The sequence below is a fragment of the Nannospalax galili genome, unplaced genomic scaffold, assembly GCF_000622305.1.
Source record: "Nannospalax galili isolate Female #2095 unplaced genomic scaffold, S.galili_v1.0 scaffold45, whole genome shotgun sequence".
Taxonomy (NCBI): domain Eukaryota; kingdom Metazoa; phylum Chordata; class Mammalia; order Rodentia; family Spalacidae; genus Nannospalax; species Nannospalax galili.
Window position 1 is genome coordinate 4,913,191 of NW_008355775.1, and position 20,520 is coordinate 4,933,710.

The 20,520-nt window shown below is 40.3% G+C and overlaps 2 protein-coding genes across 2 annotated transcripts in view; both read left to right on the top strand.

The window, feature by feature from the left end:
* The first annotated feature begins 3 nt into the window (after nucleotides 1-3).
* Nucleotides 4-20,520, top strand: part of Dhfr (dihydrofolate reductase) — a 26,033-nt gene continuing 5,516 nt past the window's right edge. The window contains exons 1-5 of the mRNA XM_008853319.3: nucleotides 4-207; nucleotides 521-570; nucleotides 1,999-2,104; nucleotides 10,292-10,418; nucleotides 13,001-13,116. Coding sequence (XP_008851541.1) covers nucleotides 29-207; nucleotides 521-570; nucleotides 1,999-2,104; nucleotides 10,292-10,418; nucleotides 13,001-13,116 — 578 coding nt within the window. The 5' untranslated portion in view covers nucleotides 4-28. The remainder of the gene's footprint in view (nucleotides 208-520; nucleotides 571-1,998; nucleotides 2,105-10,291; nucleotides 10,419-13,000; nucleotides 13,117-20,520) is intronic.
* Nucleotides 17,810-20,156, top strand: LOC103750271 (SWI/SNF-related matrix-associated actin-dependent regulator of chromatin subfamily E member 1-like). The gene is given in 3 exon segments (XM_017803251.2): nucleotides 17,810-17,914; nucleotides 18,844-19,778; nucleotides 19,781-20,156. Coding segments are annotated over 3 exon segments (1,251 nt in total). The 5' UTR covers nucleotides 17,810-17,901; the 3' UTR covers nucleotides 20,084-20,156.

Sequence of the window (20,520 nt, forward strand, 5' to 3'; positions counted from 1 at the left end):
ACGTGGGGGCGGGACCTCGGGTGCACAAATGGGACTTGGGGCGGAGCGGACGCAATTTCCCGCCGAATTCGCGGGCCGTCCGGTGTTAGGAGCAGACCGGGAGCTGAAAGGTGCTGCTGTGATGGTTCGTCCACTAAACTGCATCGTCGCGGTGTCCCAGAACATGGGCATCGGCAAGAACGGGGACCTGCCCTGGCCCCCGCTCAGGTACCTGGCGGGCCGGATTCCAGGGCTCCGAGGCGGGCGCACTCTGAGGGCGGTGGGCCACCTGAGCTGGGGACTCACGAGCCGACTTGTTCCTACGGCGTGGTGGGCAGCCTTGCTTCGGAAAGGGACTGGGGTGGGTAGGCTCTGGACCGCCCACCGCGAGGCCTTTGCCCGGAGGCTCCCTGACCCGGAGCAAAGTCCCTTCTGGGCAGCACCGCCACCAGGACATGCATGCTGGGGTTGTTGGTGCACTAGGGTCTGAGCCGATTTGACAGAGTTCCTAGTTTATCTGTTTTGTTTCTCTAACTTGCAGGAACGAATTCAAGTACTTCCAAAGAATGACCACAACCTCTTCAGTAGAAGGTAAACACTTCTCTGACTTTCACCGATGCCTATTTGGAGGTTTAAAGGCATCTAGATGAACGCTCTGTCTTCGGTTTGGAAGAGTCTGGGTGACTGACTTGGAAAATAAACAGACTGCTTATCATTGTACAAAGAGTGAATAGGGAAACAGAAGTAGAAAGGTGAAGATGCTGACGTTAATAGGACAGATAGAAGGCACTGTCTGCTATTGGTAGACAGGTTGGCAAGAGCCATCTTAACACAGCCCACTTCCAAGAATCCTAAATGTTGGGGCTGAGGAGATGACTCAGTAAAGCACAGGGGACCTGAGTTCAAGTCCCCAGCACCCACATGAAAAGCCAAAGGCAGTGGCACACAGCTGTAATCCTAGCTCTGGGAATGTAGAGACAGGAGGATGAGATGGGTCGGCCCCTGGCCTAGCCTGTCTGTACACGCATACATACACGCAATAAAAAATATTTAAAAGAATCCTAAATATAATGTGGTAATTGTTAATGTTTCTTTGATCTAGATGTCTGATTCTCAAGGTTTTTTCCTAAGTAAATAAAAAAAAAACGGTAGCTATATGCATACAGTTTTTGTAACAGTACTTTTCTCATATTTTTTATAGTACCTCCCTCCGAGTCCCCATAGGCGACCCCCCCATGCCTTTTCCCTTCCTTCATGGTCTTTTTTTTTAATTTAATAATGACCTTCAGAATCCAATTAGTGATGCCCATAGATCCATGACTATGCATGCACCCACTGGGGCATGAACAGCCATCAACTGTCAATGGCTCCTTGAATATGGGTGGGGGCTTGGGAGTCAAGCTCCCATCCATGTTGAAATTCTGCCTGGCTTGATCTGTTACAGGTAAAAATGAGTTGATGTGTGCGTGAGCCATATCATGTCCAGAAATGAGCTTTTCACAACCCCCTTCCCCAACCACCCATTCTTACATTCTTTCTGCACACTTCTGCAATGTTCCCTGAGCCTTAGTTGATAAAGATGAAACATTGAGATAACTGAGAACTCAGATAACTGTAATTTTTAAGATAGTGAACATTGTTCTAAGTCTTTAATCCTCTCAACTATAGAAATGGAAACTTCTTATTTCCATTTCATTGCTAAGGAAAGCATATAGGGTTACCATGATTTATCTAGTAGATGACAGAATCCAGTCATCCTGAGCACTTTGACCTGAAACTATGCATGGTTGCAATTCATTAAAACCAAAATAAAAATATAAATTAAATAGAACCAAAAGGAAAAATTAATGCTGTGTTTAGGTAATAAGTGCTAAATCTGAATTTTTGGTAGGCTGTTTCTTCTTAATTTTTTGTAAAAGATGTCCACTAGATGTCACTATGACAATCGTATCTTGCATATATATGTGATTATGAAGATATGTACAGTTTCAAAAATACCCTTTCTGCTTGATTCTGTAGGTAAACAGAATCTGGTGATTATGGGTAGGAAAACCTGGTTTTCCATTCCTGAGAAGAATCGACCATTAAAGGACAGAATTAATATTGTTCTCAGTAGAGAACTCAAGTAAGTACTGTAGCATAAATTCACCACAAGAAATTTATGTGTCATTTCCTAGAGTATAAATTACTACATGACAGAATGAAGCAATATAAAAATAACAATTAATGAATGTGTATTGGGGGGTGGGGCATGCATGCAAGGCCAGAGGTTGTTTTCTTGAGACAGGGTCTCTCACTGGGACCTGGGGCTCACCTATTAGTCTAGGCTAGCTGACCAGCAAACCCCTGCAATTTTCCTGTGACCATCTTTTCACTGATGGGATTATAAATGTGTGCCACCAAGTGTGGGTCTTTACTGGGTGCTGGAGATCAAACTCAAGTCCTCATATTTGCACAGCAAACACTCTACTACTGTTATTTCCCCAACCCATAGTGTATGAATCATTGTCTAAACAAATTGGCAGCGCAGGATTTGCCTCTTAAGAGACTAGAGATTTAATCCATCTTAGACCCTTAACATACTACCTGAATATCTTAATGTCACAAAGGTGACTATAGAAAATGAATAAGCACTTTCACCATGTGACAACATAATCCTACTCCTTAACTAATTAATGTTAAATCTCACTATGGTAAGAGATTTACAAGTTTCTTCAATACTTAGGTTTTGAGATTTTCCAAAATTAAGTGGTTATCCCCATTTTGGACCCATCTGTAAATGGAATAAAATGAATTTTAGGATGGGTAGTAACTGGTCATGGTCTGATTCCATTATTTCTGTTTAGACACAGCACCCAAATACTTTGTGTTCTTTATGCAGTGTCTGAAGGTTAAATATGTCACAGTAGTAAAGTGGTCTAGGAATCTTCAAGAGAAACGTGTCTCTAGTTGACTTCTGATAAGTTTTTTCTTGTCCTCCAAGCTAACATTGGAGTAAATAATTCTTCATGCCTAGACATGCTCCAGGAACTTGGGGACAAAGGCTAGTAAGACTGACCATGAAGTGTTTTGCCCAGTGTTTTGACTTTGACCATGACTTTGTTGTTATTAGTCTTAATAACCTACTAAAATAAATTCCTGAATCTTAGAGAATTTTGTTTTATTTTAGTTTTGTTTTTTGGTTGGTTGGTTGGTGGTTGGTTTTGGTCAGCAGATAATCTGACTAAAATCTAAGGGGAAAGTATAGGATCAAGATGTTGAGTATTCTTCCATAAACTAATGTCTAGTCAACAAAAAGAATGCAGCATCTTAGGGCACTGCTTATTTGGGAACAGTGATTTTAATCGTCGCTCCCATGTGTTTATTCAGTGTCCAACTGGAGAAGCAGATATGGTAGAAGCTACTTCTGTGTACGAGTGTCACTGCAGGGAATTGACTCTCACAGTTACGAGGGATGATTAGGTGAGTCCAGAAGTCTGTACAGCGTGAGGGAGGGCAGGTTAGAGCACTCCAGGGAGTACACTGCAGCTTCTGGAAAGAGCTCTGCTCTTAAGGCCTTTCCATGGTGGAATCAGGCACACCCAGATTAAAGTCAACTAGTTATAGATGTCATCACACCTACTAAATGGGAGTATCTGAGTGATGGGAAACTGTAGCCACTGCCAAGTTAGCTCACCCTGAGAAGGAAAACGCTTTTCACAGCTACATGTGAAGAGATCGAGATTCATGCAGATTTTTTTCCCGTAGCCCACCTACAATGGCATAGGTTAAAAAACTGGAAGAAAATACCAGAACATTTGCATTGATTGCCTCTGGTGGTAGGGGATACATTGATGTACATCTTGCCATCTGCCTCCATCTTCATGCTGTTTCTTGTCCTGGTTGCTAGGATATTCTGAAGATTACTCTCCTTAGGAAAATCTGAATTCACAGACTATTGCCATTCCCACAGACTTTTTAATAACATATTCTTGAATACTACTCAAGTTTATGTCCGACTTGAGCTAAACCAAATATAAAGAAGTCTCAGGAGGGGAGATACTCAGTTGAGCCAGCATTTCTCTTCAAATGATGGGTCTAATTTCTTCTTTATGACCCCTCTGTGGTATATGTAATTGGATTTGGTTGCTTCTTACATATTTATATATAACATTTATTGGTGTGTTTTGCCTTTTTTTAAGACTGAAAAAAAAATTTAAAGTCTTTATTATCAACCAGCCTAGTGAAGTTGGAATATCAGTTAGCAAAAGATTTTATTAGGGATCATTTTTTCTCCCTTCTCTGGCTTCTCTACATGCTAGTCAATTGGATGCATATTCTGAGCCCCTGCTGAGCCTGTGTGAAAGAATTGACATTGCAGATGGAAATCACTCTTTTTTTTTTTTTGCTGGGATTTGATTTTTTTTTAAATTATTTTTATGTGCATGAGAGTATTTTTTGCTGCAGATGGAAATCCCTCTTTTTTTTTTTTTGCTGGGATTTGATTTTTTTTTAAATTATTTTTATGTGCATGAGTGTATTTTCTGCATGTATGTATGTGCACCCATATGTGCAGTGTCAATGGAGGCCAGAGAGGGAATCAGAGCCTCTGGAACTGGCGTTATGGAAGGTTGTGGGTCACTACATGAGTGCTGGGAACTGAACCCCTCAAATCACTATTTCTCATGCAGGCTTTTAAAGGTACTAAACTTTTTTAGCCTCCTCCCCCATACCGGAAAACAACGATCCTCAAGGTAACTCCAGAAGTCACTAACAAATGCTAGATATGTATAGTACCTATTTACTTAATAAGGTATAGTGAGGGGCTACTTCTGCAAAGCTTTCTAGTCAGTCAGAGTTTTAACTTTAAAAGAACTGAGGAGGGACGGTGATCATGACTGCTATACAGGTATGAGATAGTGATGGCTGAACAACTCTGAATATACTAACAGTCACTGGTTTATGTGCCTTGGGAGGATGCACTGTATGATGTATGATTTGTTGGAAGGGCCATTTGTTTTGGTTTTGTGGTCTTGGGGACCACACCCAGAGGCTCAAGTATGTATACAAATGCTTTAGCTTTCAGCTCTATCCTGAGCCCTGGAGTATGATTTGTATCTCAATAAAGCAGTTTTTCAGCCTTAGTCAGACCGGGCATGGTAGCACACATATACTCCTAGCACTTAAAAGGGCTCACCAGGAAGATTATGAGTGAATTTGAAGCTCCACTGGGTTATGAAGTAAGACTCTTTCTCAAAAAACACACACAAAATGGTGTATATGAATGAGTGAATGCTTTTGGTAACCAAAAATTAAATAAAGAAGTTTCATTGCAATGCTGTATGCTTGACATCATCTTTAAGAAATCCAAAATTACCTCCATGAGATAACATAGTGCCCATTGTCTCATAAAAACTATCTGAATGTCATGGCTTAGTGGTTTTTTATGTTCTGTCTACTATATTCTTTCTAGTGAAGAAAATGTCCTCTTCCTAAAGCCTTCACCTCCAATTCAAACACCTTGCCTCTTAATTGCTATATAAGGTATCTGACAAACAAAAGGTACCTGTTACGGTTTAGGTTCTGAAATGTCTCCAGAAGGCTCCTGAGCTAAGAGCTTAGTTGCAAGATAATGGCTTTTGAGGGATGATTGGCTTTATGGGGGCTTGAACTAACTTTATCAATGAATTGATTGATAAGTTCATAGCTGAATGGAGTAGGAAATGGTGCCTAATTGAAGGAGGTAGGTCATTCAGGACATCCCTGTGGAAAGAACCTGCTTCCTGCCCACCATGAAGTAAGTTGTGGTCTACCACATATTCCCTGCCATTGTGATTCTTCCTCATTTCAGACCCACACAATGGAGCCAGCCATCTATAGACTAAAACAGTGTGCCAAACCATATCTTTCCACCCTTAAATTGATTTGCCTCAGGTATTCTGTCACATTCGCAAAAAGTGACCCAACATAGAACTCCACAGATGCTAGCTCTTACTTCTGTCCCCCAAATAATGTTATGGAAACATTATTTGCTTACAGAATGTTAATGTTAGAAGCTGATAGGGTAGCATAGTGGTAGAGAGCTTGCCTCGCATCCGTAAGCTCCCTTATTTATGCAAACCAAATTTGGTTTTTCTTCTTACTGCATAAATCTTTTGGCTTTTAACATAAAAAGAATCACAGTGAACAAGCTCATTATCTCATTTTGTTCACCTTAGCAAATCACTTTGTTCTTCAGTCCTTGAATCCTAAGACATAAATTCTCTCCTGTCTAAATCACCTCTTGCCTTCTGCCTGCAGCTTTATTCTGGATGACTAGAAACTTTGCTCTCTTGCCCTCCTCTTTAGGTTATAAACATCACCACAAACTACTGTTTTTCTGAACCTCAACTTTCCCCTGAGTTTTTAAGTATTAAATAAACTTATAATAACCCACAGTAATTTCTATAGTAGTGTGCTACTTCCATGCTTTGGGGTGTGTTTTTACCTCCATTGACACTCTGCTAAGGAGACCTGCTCCCTCATTGCCCCACCACAGATGATGCACTGTATCTCCACCCCCAGTAGCATCCTCTGCAAATAATTTGTCTACCCCCCCTCATACTTTATGGCCACTGCTGAAGCCTTTCTCTGATTATCATCACACTCTTTTGGGTATGGGGACTGTACATTTTAAATCTCTCTTCCCAGCCTCTACCATATAGGATCCAGCAAACTAGAAGTTTAGGAGTCTTCACAGAATGAGTGGTCCCTAACTATTGTAAAAATAGGTTCATTCCACTGACACCTTTGTAACCTGCTCCTTTCCCTACTTGATATATTAATAAATAAATTTACATAAATATCCTCAGTGGCTACCTAGTATTCTTTCATGAGGATGGATCATACTTGAATCATTTTTTAATAGTTGGGAATCACATATTTAAAGGCTGGGTATGAATGGTCTTAAATTGAAAATATTTCTGACTTTTGCTTAAAATGCCATTCTGGCTTTGGATTTGTTTTTATTGTTTGTCTTTAAGTAGTTTCCCAATAGTCCCCAAAGAAAGTGGGCCAGAATTCCATCTACCCTGCTGCCATTTTCTTTCACATCAGATATAGTGAAGAAAGAGAAGGTTTTTAATGGTATTGTGGAGTAATCAGATGAGGCTTCTGGAGGCCAGAGGACTCGGCCTAATCCAGGCCCCACCATCCTCATGTCTTGGGGACCCACAATCTGAAGTAACCATTGCCAGGGGCTGCCAGTTGAAAGTCTTGTATATGTAACATCTTGCAGCTCCAGCTTCAACTCAGGGTGCAGGAGTCAGCTCCCAGACCTACCATTTCCAGGCTGTGTGGCCACCTGCTACTTAACCCTCATCTTATTTCCTCACTTATAAAAGGTAGCTGCTTGTACTAAATGTGTATCTCTTATATTGTTTGAAATAATCCTCCAAAATCCAAAAGACTCCCATTAGAAACATGATATCAAGCTTGTCTGCACACTTAGAACAGAATTCTGTGTTACCACCTACCAGTTTGGGAAATCCAATCTGGATTAGTGTGACAAAATTTAAGTCCCAGTATAGAATGGTCACTACTGTTCACTGTTCTCTTGGATGTGTGCTCTGAAGAGGCTGATGAACTCAGATGAGAACTCAGCTTTTTGCCCTTCCTATGAAACATTTCTAAATGTTCAATAGCAACATTTTGCACAAATGTTACCCCAGTACCTTTGCTCTAACTTAAATCTGAAATAAACCCTTGATCTGCTCAGTTTTCATTTCTAGACTCAATGCAAAGGGCCAGGAAAGAGTCTTCTACCTGATCCCTTTAGCCTCTCTCAGGTCATTATTCAATTATTGCCCCCTTTTTTTGAAGACCACATCAACCATTTCTTTTTTTCATTTCCTAAAGGCATGCGCCACCATCCCCACTTAGAACTATGTCTTTTATTTAATAATAAGCAAGATTCATTTTATTCTGAAAATAGTTCAGTAAACAGCACTGGATTCTGAATTTGCTTTGAGAATTACTAGGTTTGTGTGATAACCAAGAAAATGTCCTGAAATGAAGAGCCAGAGTGACCCTAAAGATAGAAAAAGAGCCCTTCTTTAAATAAAGAGGAGAACTAACTATGAACCTGAATGGGGCATTTGTCTTCTAGCAAATAAATCTACTGTTAGTTGTAAGTTCCTGGAAAAGCACAGGGCACCAGATAGACAGCAATACTCTGTTTAATGGAGCAGTCAGGAGAAAGTTAACTTGTTTTTAAATTAAAAGACTCAGTTCACTCTTTTTAATATTTTATTTTTATTTAATGTTTATGAGTGTATTGCCTGCATGTATGTAAGTGCACCCATGTCGTGCAATGCCTGTGGAGGTCAGAAGAAGGTGTCAGATCCCCTGGAACTGAAGTTACAGATGGTTGTTAGCCACCATGTGAGTGCTGGGAATCAAACCTGGATCCTCTGGAAGAGCATCCAGTTCTCTTAACCACTGAGCCATCTCTCAGCCCCTTAAGTTTGTTCACTCTTTAGACAAGGTAAATTAATAACTAAATTCAGGTATGCAAAGGTTGTTAGAAGGCACTAAATTTTCTGTCAACATGCTGTGAGTGACCGTGACTTAAACTCTAATCCCTTGAGAGAGGAGAGTTTCAGGCCTCTCTGGGAGAGACTGGTAAAGAGGATCCTCTGTGAAGCCGAGCAGGTTCCTCTTACTCTTGAGTTCTGAGTTGAGCACTCTTAAGTCCAGGACTTTATTGCTGAATTCCCCCACCCCTACCCCACTGTACTAGGGAACAAACCCAAGGCCTCAAGCATGCTGAGCACACCAACCATTTCTGTCACCCTGGAAATCCTATCACTGTTAGCTTTAGGGATCCTGTTTTCAAGTTTTTGCCCAGCAGTCCCTTAGTTGCTGTCTTCTGTTCTGCTTCACCTCCTGTCGTCAGTCCTGACTTTGCCCTCCTGTTCCTGAAACCACCATGACTATTCCGGTCATCATAGACTGTGTACTCACTGGATGACTTCCCTGACTCCAAATCTCTTTTCCTTCTAGATCCAGTTTTCTCCATGAACACCCACATCCTCCTTACAGCTGCCCTTACAACTTTTGGCAACATCTCAGCTCCTTTAACTCACCCTGGCCTCGGTTTCTTTTGCCAGCTTAAGTCAAAGTATATTCTTTACACTGTCCTAATTCCCTTATACGTGACAAAGAGTGAAAAAAGCAAACTAGGTATTAGGAAGAGAGGGAGAGTGGCACCAGCAGCGTTAATAATCCCCAGTAGGTCCTTGATTAATCATTGTTTGAACTACTTATTCAAAGACAGTTATGTAATCTTCTTAAAGCACCAGACTAAGAACTTAACATTGAATCATAATTCTGTTCTGTATCTAATTACTTGAAAACCTAGTTGTGTGTGTTCCTTCATTTATAAGGGGAATTGCTGTTCTCCTCCCTACCCCCCCCACACAAAAAAAGTTCTAAAATTTAAGATAGATTGGGCTAGTCAATATAATCAGTGAAATTACTTAACTTTTTCCCTTCTGGATATTAATTATATAACTGATATCAAGCTCATTTTTCAAATACTTCTCTCATTACTGTTCAGAATATGAAAGTCCTATCCCCCTTCCCCAAGGGTAACCACACATTGCTCCTGAACATTGCTCCAATTTTTTTCTAGTCATTCAGACATCTCTCAGTCCAATATATTATGAAAATTTTCAAACATACAGAATGAAGTTTTCATTAAATAGCTGTATACCCACCACCTTGATTCTACTATTAACTTTTTATTGTGCTGGTTTTATCATGCCCATCCACCCAGTTGATTGTGTGCATGTACATTTCAAAATAAAGTACAGGTAATAGAATATTTTCCCAAATGTGTCATAAGTATCATTAGCTGGAATGTATTTCTAGTATTTCTTTAGTGTATTTTTATTGTAGTAAATATTACATACAATGAGCTGCACAAGTTTTAAGTGTACATTTGTTAGATTTTGAGAATTATACCTGTGTGACTCAAGCCCTGTCAAAGCCCCAGAAAGTCCCTTCATTCTCTCTCCCAATTAATGCTTACCCCTCCACAGAGAGATAACTACTGTTGTGATTTTCTTCCTCTATCATATGAATATCACATATTTTTTTGTTTTGATTTATCTATACCATATGCATAAAAAATGTAGAGTGGATGTTTGTTGTAGGTCATACTAATGTTAAGTGCTTTCTGTTGAAAGAATTCATTTTCATGATTTGTCTTGTAATGACCGCTTCCTATTTAGATTATTTGACTAGCGTAGATAGGCCTTACAAAAACCATTAATTCTCTTTTTAACTTCAGGGACCCTCCACCAGGAGCTCATTTTCTTGCCAAAAGTCTGGATGATGCTTTAAAACTTATTGAACAACCAGAATTAGCAAATAAAGTAGACATGGTTTGGATAGTCGGAGGCAGTTCTGTTTATAAGGTAAGTAAAGTTATTTGTAAATAAAAAGAAATTTCTTCCTTGCTTTCTTTCAGCCTTGCCATTTAAAGAGAAGTTGGGGAAACCTGGTGTCTGAAACTTTACAGCATTAAACGTAAGGGTAGGAAACAGCACATTATTCCTACCATGTTAGACATGTTGTCACAGTAAATAGTTGTTTGACACTTAGGCAAAATAAAAATGCAAGTGTAGAAATTTTGGTCTGTGCCCATCTGTTTTTATTTATGTGCTTTATTAGCATAGGGTCATGGGTCTCATTATGACATTGTCACTCTGATGTGCTTTGGATCACATCTACCCCACCATTACCTTCTCTGAACACCCTTCATCTTCCCAAACTTCCCTCCTCTACTTTAATGCTTTATTTTTTAATCTGTTTTAAAATGGGCAAACAGTTATCTTATAGTGTACAACATGATTTGTAACATGTATACATTTTGGAATGGTTAAATTGAGCTAATGAACATTACCTCATTTATTTATTATGGTGAGAACACTTAAAAATCAACTCTCACCAGATTTCAAGAGATTGTTCCTAATCATAGTCCCCATGCTGAACAATAGATAGATCCCTTGATCTTATTCTTCCTGTATAACTGAAATGTGTCCTTTGACCAACATCTTCCCACATGGGTTTATTTCATTTCAAAATACGTATTTCTAGTTTAAAAATCACTCTGAATTTCTTCTTGAGAATCGAGCTTGTACTCAACATTTTCTACTCCTCACGTGTGCCCTAGATGTGCTGTGTTCCTTTGCTCCCAGGATAAATACCTTACTGATAAAAGCATGGGATTGCAATCAGCATAGGGGAAGCTGATTGTCTATGAATGTGGTAGAAGTGGAAAGCTTTTCTTCAGCAATTTTCATGTGATGTGAGGGCAGAAAAGTGACAGGATTTCATAGCCTACGGGAAAATAGTGTGTGAAAGAGAAAATACTCATTTTCCCTGATGATACTAAATGACTTCCAGCTTCAAATTTTTTAAAGGATATTCTTTGAAAAGATTAACATTTATGAAGAGAACGAAAATTAGTTCCCACCCTTTCAGGCATATGTTAACATATATACACTGAAATGATTTGCAAAAGAAAAGGTATTGTAGGTTCCTAAATGAGTTTATAAACATTTTATCTCATATTCCTCTTTCTATGACATCTTTTCTCCACTTATAAAATAACGTATTTATTTTTTCATCCAAGTATCAGTTTCTTCCAGAAAACTAGTTATTTGGTTGGTTGAGTACTTATCGACATTTTAGTAATACAGTAATATACTTGAAAATGAATTCTGGAAACACTAAGTACCCTCCTGTTTATTTGGGGTTTTTTGTTGTTTGTTGATACAGTGTCTCCATATATCCCCCACTGGCCTAGAACTCCCAGTGTAGAGCAGGCTGGCCTCCGTCTCACAGAGATCTGCCTGTCTCTGCCTGCCAAGTGCTGAGCTATTGAAGGTGTGTGCCACCATGACCAGCAACACTAAGTAATTAAATGCGCTTATATAATTTGATCGATAATTAGGAAGTAAAGCCTGCAAGTGATAGGTTCTCCTGTTGTAGAGCATCTGGGCCTGTCCTCATGTACCATATGATGAGGTTACACTGGACCCCAGCCATGCTCATTTTAGTATAGTATTGTCTGGCTGATTTTGCTATACAAATAAGAACCCTATTTATTTGATAGCAGCAGTGATACTAAATGATTTAATGTAAGTTGAAATATTGAAAATAAAAACAAAATTTGTTCCATAGTCCTGTTTGGAATTTTATAAAAATAAACAGAAAACCAAGAATTTTATATATGTCTATATATGTGTAAATATTTTTTTTCTTTATTCATGTTTAAGGATCAAAAATTATTGTTTTCTTGAATCTGTAGTTAAGAATCATCCTTTCTATTAAAAATTTGAGATAATTCTTCCAGGGCAATTTTGTCTATAAATCTATCAAATTATAAGGCTGGAGAGATACAGTTCCATGGTTACGAGCACACACTGCTCTTACAGAGTACCTGAGCTTGGTTCCTAACACCCACGTTAGGGACCTCATACCTGTAACTCTAGCTCTCAGGTATCCAGCACCCTTCTTCTGGCCTCCATGGACACCTGTACTCACATACACATAGCCACATACACAGAAACATATATACATATTTTTGAAATAATAAAAATAAATCTTGGGGCTGGAGAGATGGTTCAGTGGTTAAGTACACTGACGGTTCTTGCAGAAGACCTGGGTTCAAATCTCAGCACCCACATGGCAGCTAACAACTGTTCGTAACTCCAGTTCCAGGGGATCCGACAGCCTTTTCTGTCCTCTGAGGGCATTACACAACACACGTGTACTTACCTACATGCAGACATAACACTCATACACATAAAATAAAAATAATAAATAAAAATTTAAAAAATAATAAATAAATCTTAAAATATATGTGTATAAATACATACTGTTTGCACAATAGTAGACATGTAGAACAAACTGAACTAAAACAAACATCTTATGGTTTCTTTGTCTTTGAACACAGATTAAAGAGAGTGATACCTTGTGTTTTGTTTTAAAGGAAGCCATGAATCAGCCAGGCCATCTTAAACTATTTGTGACGAGGATCATGCAGGAATTTGAAAGTGACACATTTTTTCCAGAAATTGATTTGGACAAATATAAGCTTCTCCCAGCGTAAGTATAATGTTATTAATTAGTCCAAAGCATTTTGGGGTTCCCACTTACTAATATAGGAAAAAAGGGTAAAGCAAATAAGAACAAAGTATAATAATGCCTATTATGCAAATTAACTGTCACAATGAAACCTGTTAATTTTTATGTTAAATTTTTAAGGTAATAAAAAAGAGAAAAAAGAATTACAGAAGAGTAATTTTTTTAGTTTGACTTGAAGTAGCAATGTGTTTTATAGAAAGATGTTTTTTTTAATTTTTTATTTTATGTGTATGAGTGTATTGCCTGCATGTGTATAAGTAAGGGTCGTGTCCTGCAATGCTACAGAGGTCAAAAGATGGTATCAGATCCCCTGGAACTGGAGTTACGGACAACTGTTAGCCACCATGTGGCTGCTAGAAATCAAACCCAGGACCTCTGCACGAGCAGCCAGTGCGCTTACCCCCTGAGCCATCTCTCCAGCCCCACCCCCACCAGAATCTTTTTTTTTTTTTTTTTAAATGCAGGATGTATATGTTTGTTTAATACATACTCAGGGCTTAATAGAAACTATACAAATCAGTCATAGGACTTGCCAGTTTTCTCTGAGAACTTTCTTGGGCTGGTATTATGTAGCTCTTTCCTCTAAATTGAGGCATTCCCTCCTAGAAGGAGAAAAAGTGTCTAAGACTCAGGGTGTGAAACTTGGAAGAGTCAGAAAGCCCCTCCCCAAGGTTAATAGATGACAGCAGTTGCTGGAGAGAGGAGGCTAATCAAGCCACCTGTAACCTCGGATACAGCTTTGTTGTACTGTCACCTTTCCTCCTGTAAATAACATCAGGAAACTCGCTAGATCACTAAGCTAGGCTTGTGAAATCACTTCTTTGGCCTGTTGTCAGTGCCCTATCTGAGGTGAACGGGCATTTGTTTGTGTTCCCCCAAAAAGATAACTGCACAGGAATTTTTGGAAATCTACTTCAGTAGACTTGGAAAAATGTTCAGGTTTTGGTGATTTAGGAGAATCTAGTAGAGTTTTCACTAGTGCATTCTGAGGGAGTCAGGCCTTTTTTAGGCACTGGGAAAACAGTATTTAACCAGGCCTGCTGATAGTGCTGTCCTCCTTGGGGACAACTTTGTTTGGGTGGCAAATGACAGGAATCACATGAACTGCTGCTGGCAGTTGGGATGTGGCAGACACTGGAGTTTCAGAATTCTTCTGAAAAGTGACATCAGCCTAAGAAGCCAGTTAGGCAGGAACAGAAAAAGCATTCTAGAAACAGGGAATAGAGAGCTCAGAGCCTGAGGCAGGAAGGAAATTGGCCTGTTCCCTGAGCATCTGTGAGCAGAGGAGGCCAACAGAGACCAAGTCCTGGTTTAGAGAAGTCTCAGGCAGACTTTGTTCCACCTGCTCTGGCAACTGGACCTGAGGGGAACAAGAGTGAGGCAGTTGGTTTCAGTGGCTCAAATGAAAGGTGAAGGGTTTAGATTAAGATGGTTATAGTGCTGAAGATGCAGAAGCAGGTTACCATTGTGATTTGAGCAGGAAGCTCCCTGATATTGAAACTTCATAGCATTTTTTTTTTCTTTAAAATTTTTGAGTTTTTGTAATTTCATAGCATTTTAGTTTAAAAGCACTTTTAAACTGTTCTCTATAGAAAGCAAAAGAAAAAAAATTAATCACATCAACACTTTTAGACCAGCTTTTAACACATTCTTCCAAATATTCTCAATTGTGTCTAGTAATTATGCTTTGAGTGTGAATTTGTTCTTAAAACACCCCCTAAAGAAACATTAACAACCTAGTCTGAATAAATGGATGACCAAGCTTTAGAATAATCGTCTTGTTAACAACTCTATGGAGTGATAGTCTTGAATCACATGAATTCAATGATTTTTCTAAACAAAACAAAATCCTTAGAACCCTCACAGTTAAAGTACAGACAGGCTCCAAAAGTGACTACTTAAAAATAAAATCGAAGTTGACAACTTCATGTATGTGTATGTAGAAATCACTTGTTTACTTTACCATGCCTCATGTGTTTTCTGCTTAGATTGCTAATTCTCATATTATGTGGATATAGATCTCAGCTCTCCCTTGTTCTTCTGTGCTACCAACAGAATAGACCAGTGTGTGAATGAGCTTCATTAAATACCTTTCTAACTCCTCCTGTTTTTAACCAGAATATCTTCCAAGGCTATAGACCATTCAAGGGTACTTAATAACGTAAAACAAAATCCTTTGTGGTTCTCTGACTTTTAGAAAAGAAAAACTTAACATATTTCTGAGATATTCACACATCGTGACATTCACCTTATGAACCTGTATAGCTCATTGGTCTTACTGTAGTTATAATTACTCATGTGCATCACCACAATGTCAGTTGATTATAAATGTGAGAGTTTCTTTTCTGAATTCAGAAATTTCTGTTTCATTGATCTACCTACCATATCATTATGCTAGTGGTATAAGGTCTGATTTGGTTTGGTTTGGTGACAGATTCACACGTAGCCAAGGCTGGCCTGGAACTCACTAGGTAGCTTAGGATGTCCTGCTCCCAGATGCTATGATTATAACCATGTCCACTGTGCCTGGCTTACTGCACCATTTTGGATCGTAACCTTTGTAATCAGAAAGTGTAAACCTTCCACATTTGTTTTTTCTCAAGATTTCTTTTTGCTATTCTGGGTCCCTTACATTTTCATATGAATTTTAGAATCAGTATGTCAGTTTCTGATGGAAAGCAAGCTGGGATTTTGATAGGGGTTATATCTGTAGCTCACTCTGAAGAGTGTTGCCATCACAACAATATTGTCTCCTAAACCTTAAGCATCTTATATCTTCCCACTTCTATAGAACTTTAATCTCTTTCAACAATGCCTTACAGCTCTCAGTGTGTGTCCTGCGCTTCTTTATTAAAGTGTATTTTTTGATGCTATTGTACATGAAATTTTAGTTTTATTTTCAGACCATTCACGAGACAAATGGCTTTTATTTATTGATCTGCTTTCCTGTGACTGCTGAAGTCACTTAATAATTGTAATTATTAGTACATTATTTCTTAAGATTTTATTTGTTATTTTATGTATATGTTTTGCCTGCATGTAGGTAAGTGAACCACATATGTAGGGTGCCCATGGAGGCCAGAAGAAGGTATCAAATCCCCTGGAGCTGGAGTTAACAAACAGTGGTCAGCCACTGTGTGGGTGCTAGGAACAGAATCTGGGTCCTCTGCAAGAGCAGACAGTGCTCTTAAGAGATCCTGAGTTATCTCCAGCCTGTTAGTAGATCTTAACACTGGTATAATGAAGTAAAGAGGGAAGTAAGAATTATTCCATGTGCCATTTAATGTCATCTGCAAACAGATAGCTTTACCTCCTCCTCTTAAGTGAGATTTTTTTTTTCTTACCTAATTACCTGTCTACAACCTCCAGTAGAATGGGGTAGGAAGCTAAAAGAGCAGACATACATGTCCTGTTCTTATTCTTAGTGGGAAAGCATTCAGTGTTTCGGCAGTAACCATGTGACTTTGTCACATTAAGGAAGATCCCTTCTATTTCTAGTTCACTGAGTGCTTTTATCATGAAGGACTGTTGGATTTTGCCACATGGTTTTTCTAAACCTAATGATGCTATTAATATGGTATGTTACAGTGATTGACTTTCATTAAAGTAATTTTGCATTTCTGGGATAAAAAGTACTTGGTAATTGTGTGTAACATTTTATATGTTAGAAAAGCTAGATTGCTAGTATTTTATTAATGATTTTTGCATTTGTATCCCCTAAGGGATATAAGCGTATAATTTTCTTCGTGTGTTCAACCTGGTTTTGGTATTGGGATGATATTGACTTTGCACAATGAGTTAGGAAACACTGGGTTTGGGAAGAGCTTATGAAGGTATATTAGCTCTTCTTAAATGCGGAAAGTTTAATGATGTGTGGACTGAGATAGGACTGAGGGCATTGCTGTCAAATGGACATTCTAAAGAAGGCTTTGAAGAACATACACTCTTCGTGGCAGCATTGACAGTCACCTGTCCTTTTGGGCCTGTGCTAACATGGAGCACAAGGAATCCCTAAGTAGGTCAGTCTTTCATTAAGACTGAAAAGGAGCCTCTGGGAAGTACACTTTATCTCTGGAAGGCATTATTAGCATTGCTCAGTTCACCTCTGTACTGGGGCAAGGGGGTACACAACACGGACGGACACGAGACACTTATTCTCTAATATCCAGAAATGAACTTTGATCGTTGTCCACTCCCCTTTCTGTTTTCCCACTGTTCCCCCTTAAGTTGGATTTGGGGGAGGGGTTCATTTTGGGTTTTTTTTTAATGTATGTGTGTGCACAGATACACATGGAGGCCAGAGGATAACCTTAGGTGTCATCCTCAGGAGTGCCGTCCACCTTCTTTAAGACAGTATCTCTCTTTGGCCTAGAACTCATGACTAGATGACTGACCAGCAAGCTCCAGGCATCTCCTGGATTTGTAAGTGCTTGCCACTATATTTGGCATTTTTACATGGATTGTCAGGTACTCATATATGAGCAGCAAGCACTTTACCAACTGAGCTATCTCCCCAGTCCCCACTTAGTTTTGAGACCCTTTTCCCCATCAGTACTCTTCTGATAGTCACACCAGCTTCAGTTCAGTTATCTTTTATTAACATGCTTCTTGGTTTTTTAAAAAAAAAAAAAAAAAAACAGGGGGCGAGCGCGGGACAAAGGGAAGCGAAGCCGGAGCTGTGGGCGCCCTCTCGGCCCGCGGTGTCTCAGATTCATTCTTAAGGAACTGAGAACTTAATCTTCCAAAATGTCAAAAAGACCATCTTATGCCCCACGCCCCACCATCGTTATGTTTATTTTTTTTTAATAACCTGCTTTGTTTTTTAAAAAAAAAAAAAAAAAAAAAACAGGGGGCGAGCGCGGGACAAAGGGAAGCGAAGCCGGAGCTGTGGGCGCCCTCTTGGCCCGCGGTGTCTCAGATTCATTCTTAAGGAACTGAGAACTTAATCTTCCAAAATGTCAAATGTCACATCTTATGCCCCACCTCCCACCCCAGCTCCTGCAACACAAATGCCCAGCACACCAGGGTTTGTGGGATACAATCCATACAGTCATCTCGCCTACAACAACTACAGGCTGGGAGGGAACCCGGGCACCAACAGCCGGGTCATGGCATCCTCTGGTATTACGATTCCAAAGCCCCCAAAGCCACCCGCAAGCAAAGCCGAGGAGAAGGACGAGGAGAGCATTCCCATGGAGACAGAGGAGACGCACCTTGAAGAAACAACAGAGAGCCAACAGAATGGTGAAGAGGGCACGTCTACCCCTGAGGACAAGGAGAGTGGGCAGGAGGGGGTGGACAGCATGGCAGAGGAAGGGACCAGTGATAGCAATACTGGCTCGGAGAGCAACAGTGCTACAGTCGAGGAGCCCCCCACAGACGCCATGCCAGAAGACGAGAAGAAGGAGTAAATGTTGCCTTGTTTTATGTGTCCTCGATACTTTTTTAAATGAAACAAATGTTTTTTTGGTTTTAATGGTGTTATGTGGTCTGTGTATCGATTACTTTCTTGTCCAGGCATACCACCAAAGTCTTTTTACAACCACCACCATCATATGTAGCCTAATGTCAGCCATTCACCTTTCTTAGCTTTGTCACATGGTTCTTTCCTTTAGATATTGTTGGTAGCACTCAACTTCTGAAAGCCTCAGAATTTAATCAATCAAGAAGACACCCGCCTCTAAAGACCATCTTATGCCCCACCTCCCACCCCAGCTCCTGCAACACAAATGCCCAGCACACCAGGGTTTGTGGGATACAATCCATACAGTCATCTCGCCTACAACAACTACAGGCTGGGAGGGAACCCGGGCACCAACAGCCGGGTCATGGCATCCTCTGGTATTACGATTCCAAAGCCCCCAAAGCCACCAGATAAGCCTCTGATGCCCTACATGAGGTACAGCAGAAAGGTCTGGGACCAAGTAAAGGCTTCCAACCCTGACCTAAAGCTGTGGGAGATTGGCAAGATTATTGGTGGCATGTGGCGAGATCTCACTGATGAAGAGAAACAGGAATATTTAAACGAATACGAAGCAGAAAAGATAGAGTACAATGAATCTATGAAGGCCTATCATAATTCCCCTGCATATCTTGCATACATCAACGCAAAAAGTCGTGCCGAAGCTGCATTAGAGGAAGAAAGTCGACAGAGACAGTCTCGCATGGAGAAAGGAGAACCCTACATGAGCATTCAACCTGCCGAGGATCCAGATGATTATGACGATGGCTTTTCAATGAAGCATACAGCCACTGCCCGTTTCCAGAGAAACCACCGCCTCATCAGTGAAATCCTCAGTGAGAGTGTGGTGCCAGACGTGCGCTCAGTTGTCACAACAGCTAGAATGCAGGTCCTCAAGCGGCAGGTCCAGTCTTTAATGGTTCATCAGCGAAAACTAGAAGCCGAACTTCTTCAAATAGAGGAACGACATCAGGAAAAGAAGAGGAAATTCCTGGAAAGCACAGACTCCTTTAACAATGAACTTAAAAGGCTATGCGGCCTGAAGGTAGAAGTCGATATGGAAAAAATTGCAGCTGAAATTGTACAGGCAGAAGAACAGGCCCGCAAGAGGCAGGAGGAGCGGGAGAAGGAGGCGGCAGAGCAAGCCGAGCACAGTCAGAGCAAGCCGAGCACAGTCAGGGCAGCGTCGCCCCCAAGGAAGAGCAGGCCGCAAGCAAAGCCGAGGAGAAGGACGAGGAGAGCATTCCCATGGAGACAGAGGAGACGCACCTTGAAGAAACAACAGAGAGCCAACAGAATGGTGAAGAGGGCACGTCTACCCCTGAGGACAAGGAGAGTGGGCAGGAGGGGGTGGACAGCATGGCAGAGGAAGGGACCAGTGATAGCAATACTGGCTCGGAGAGCAACAGTGCTACAGTCGAGGAGCCCCCCACAGACGCCATGCCAGAAGACGAGAAGAAGGAGTAAATGTTGCCTTGTTTTATGTGTCCTCGATACTTTTTTAAATGAAACAAATGTTTTTTTGGTTTTAATGGTGTTATGTGGTCTGTGTATCGATTACTTTCTTGTCCAGGCATACCACCAAAGTCTTTTTACAACCACCACCATCATATGTAGCCTAATGTCAGCCATTCACCTTTCTTAGCTTTGTCACATGGTTCTTTCCTTTAGATATTGTTGGTAGCACTCAACTTCTGAAAGCCTCAGAATTTAATCAATCAAGAAGACACCCGCCTCTTTTAGAGAATTATCCTTGATGCTGCAGAATCTACTTACAATGCCTTCCTTCTGCTCACCTGGGTGCTCACCAAAGCCATAGCTTTAAACCTCCCAGCCCCATCGCCAACTTCCTGAGTCCCCTGTCCTTTGTACCTGTGCAGAGTACCTTCTTAAAAACATCATGT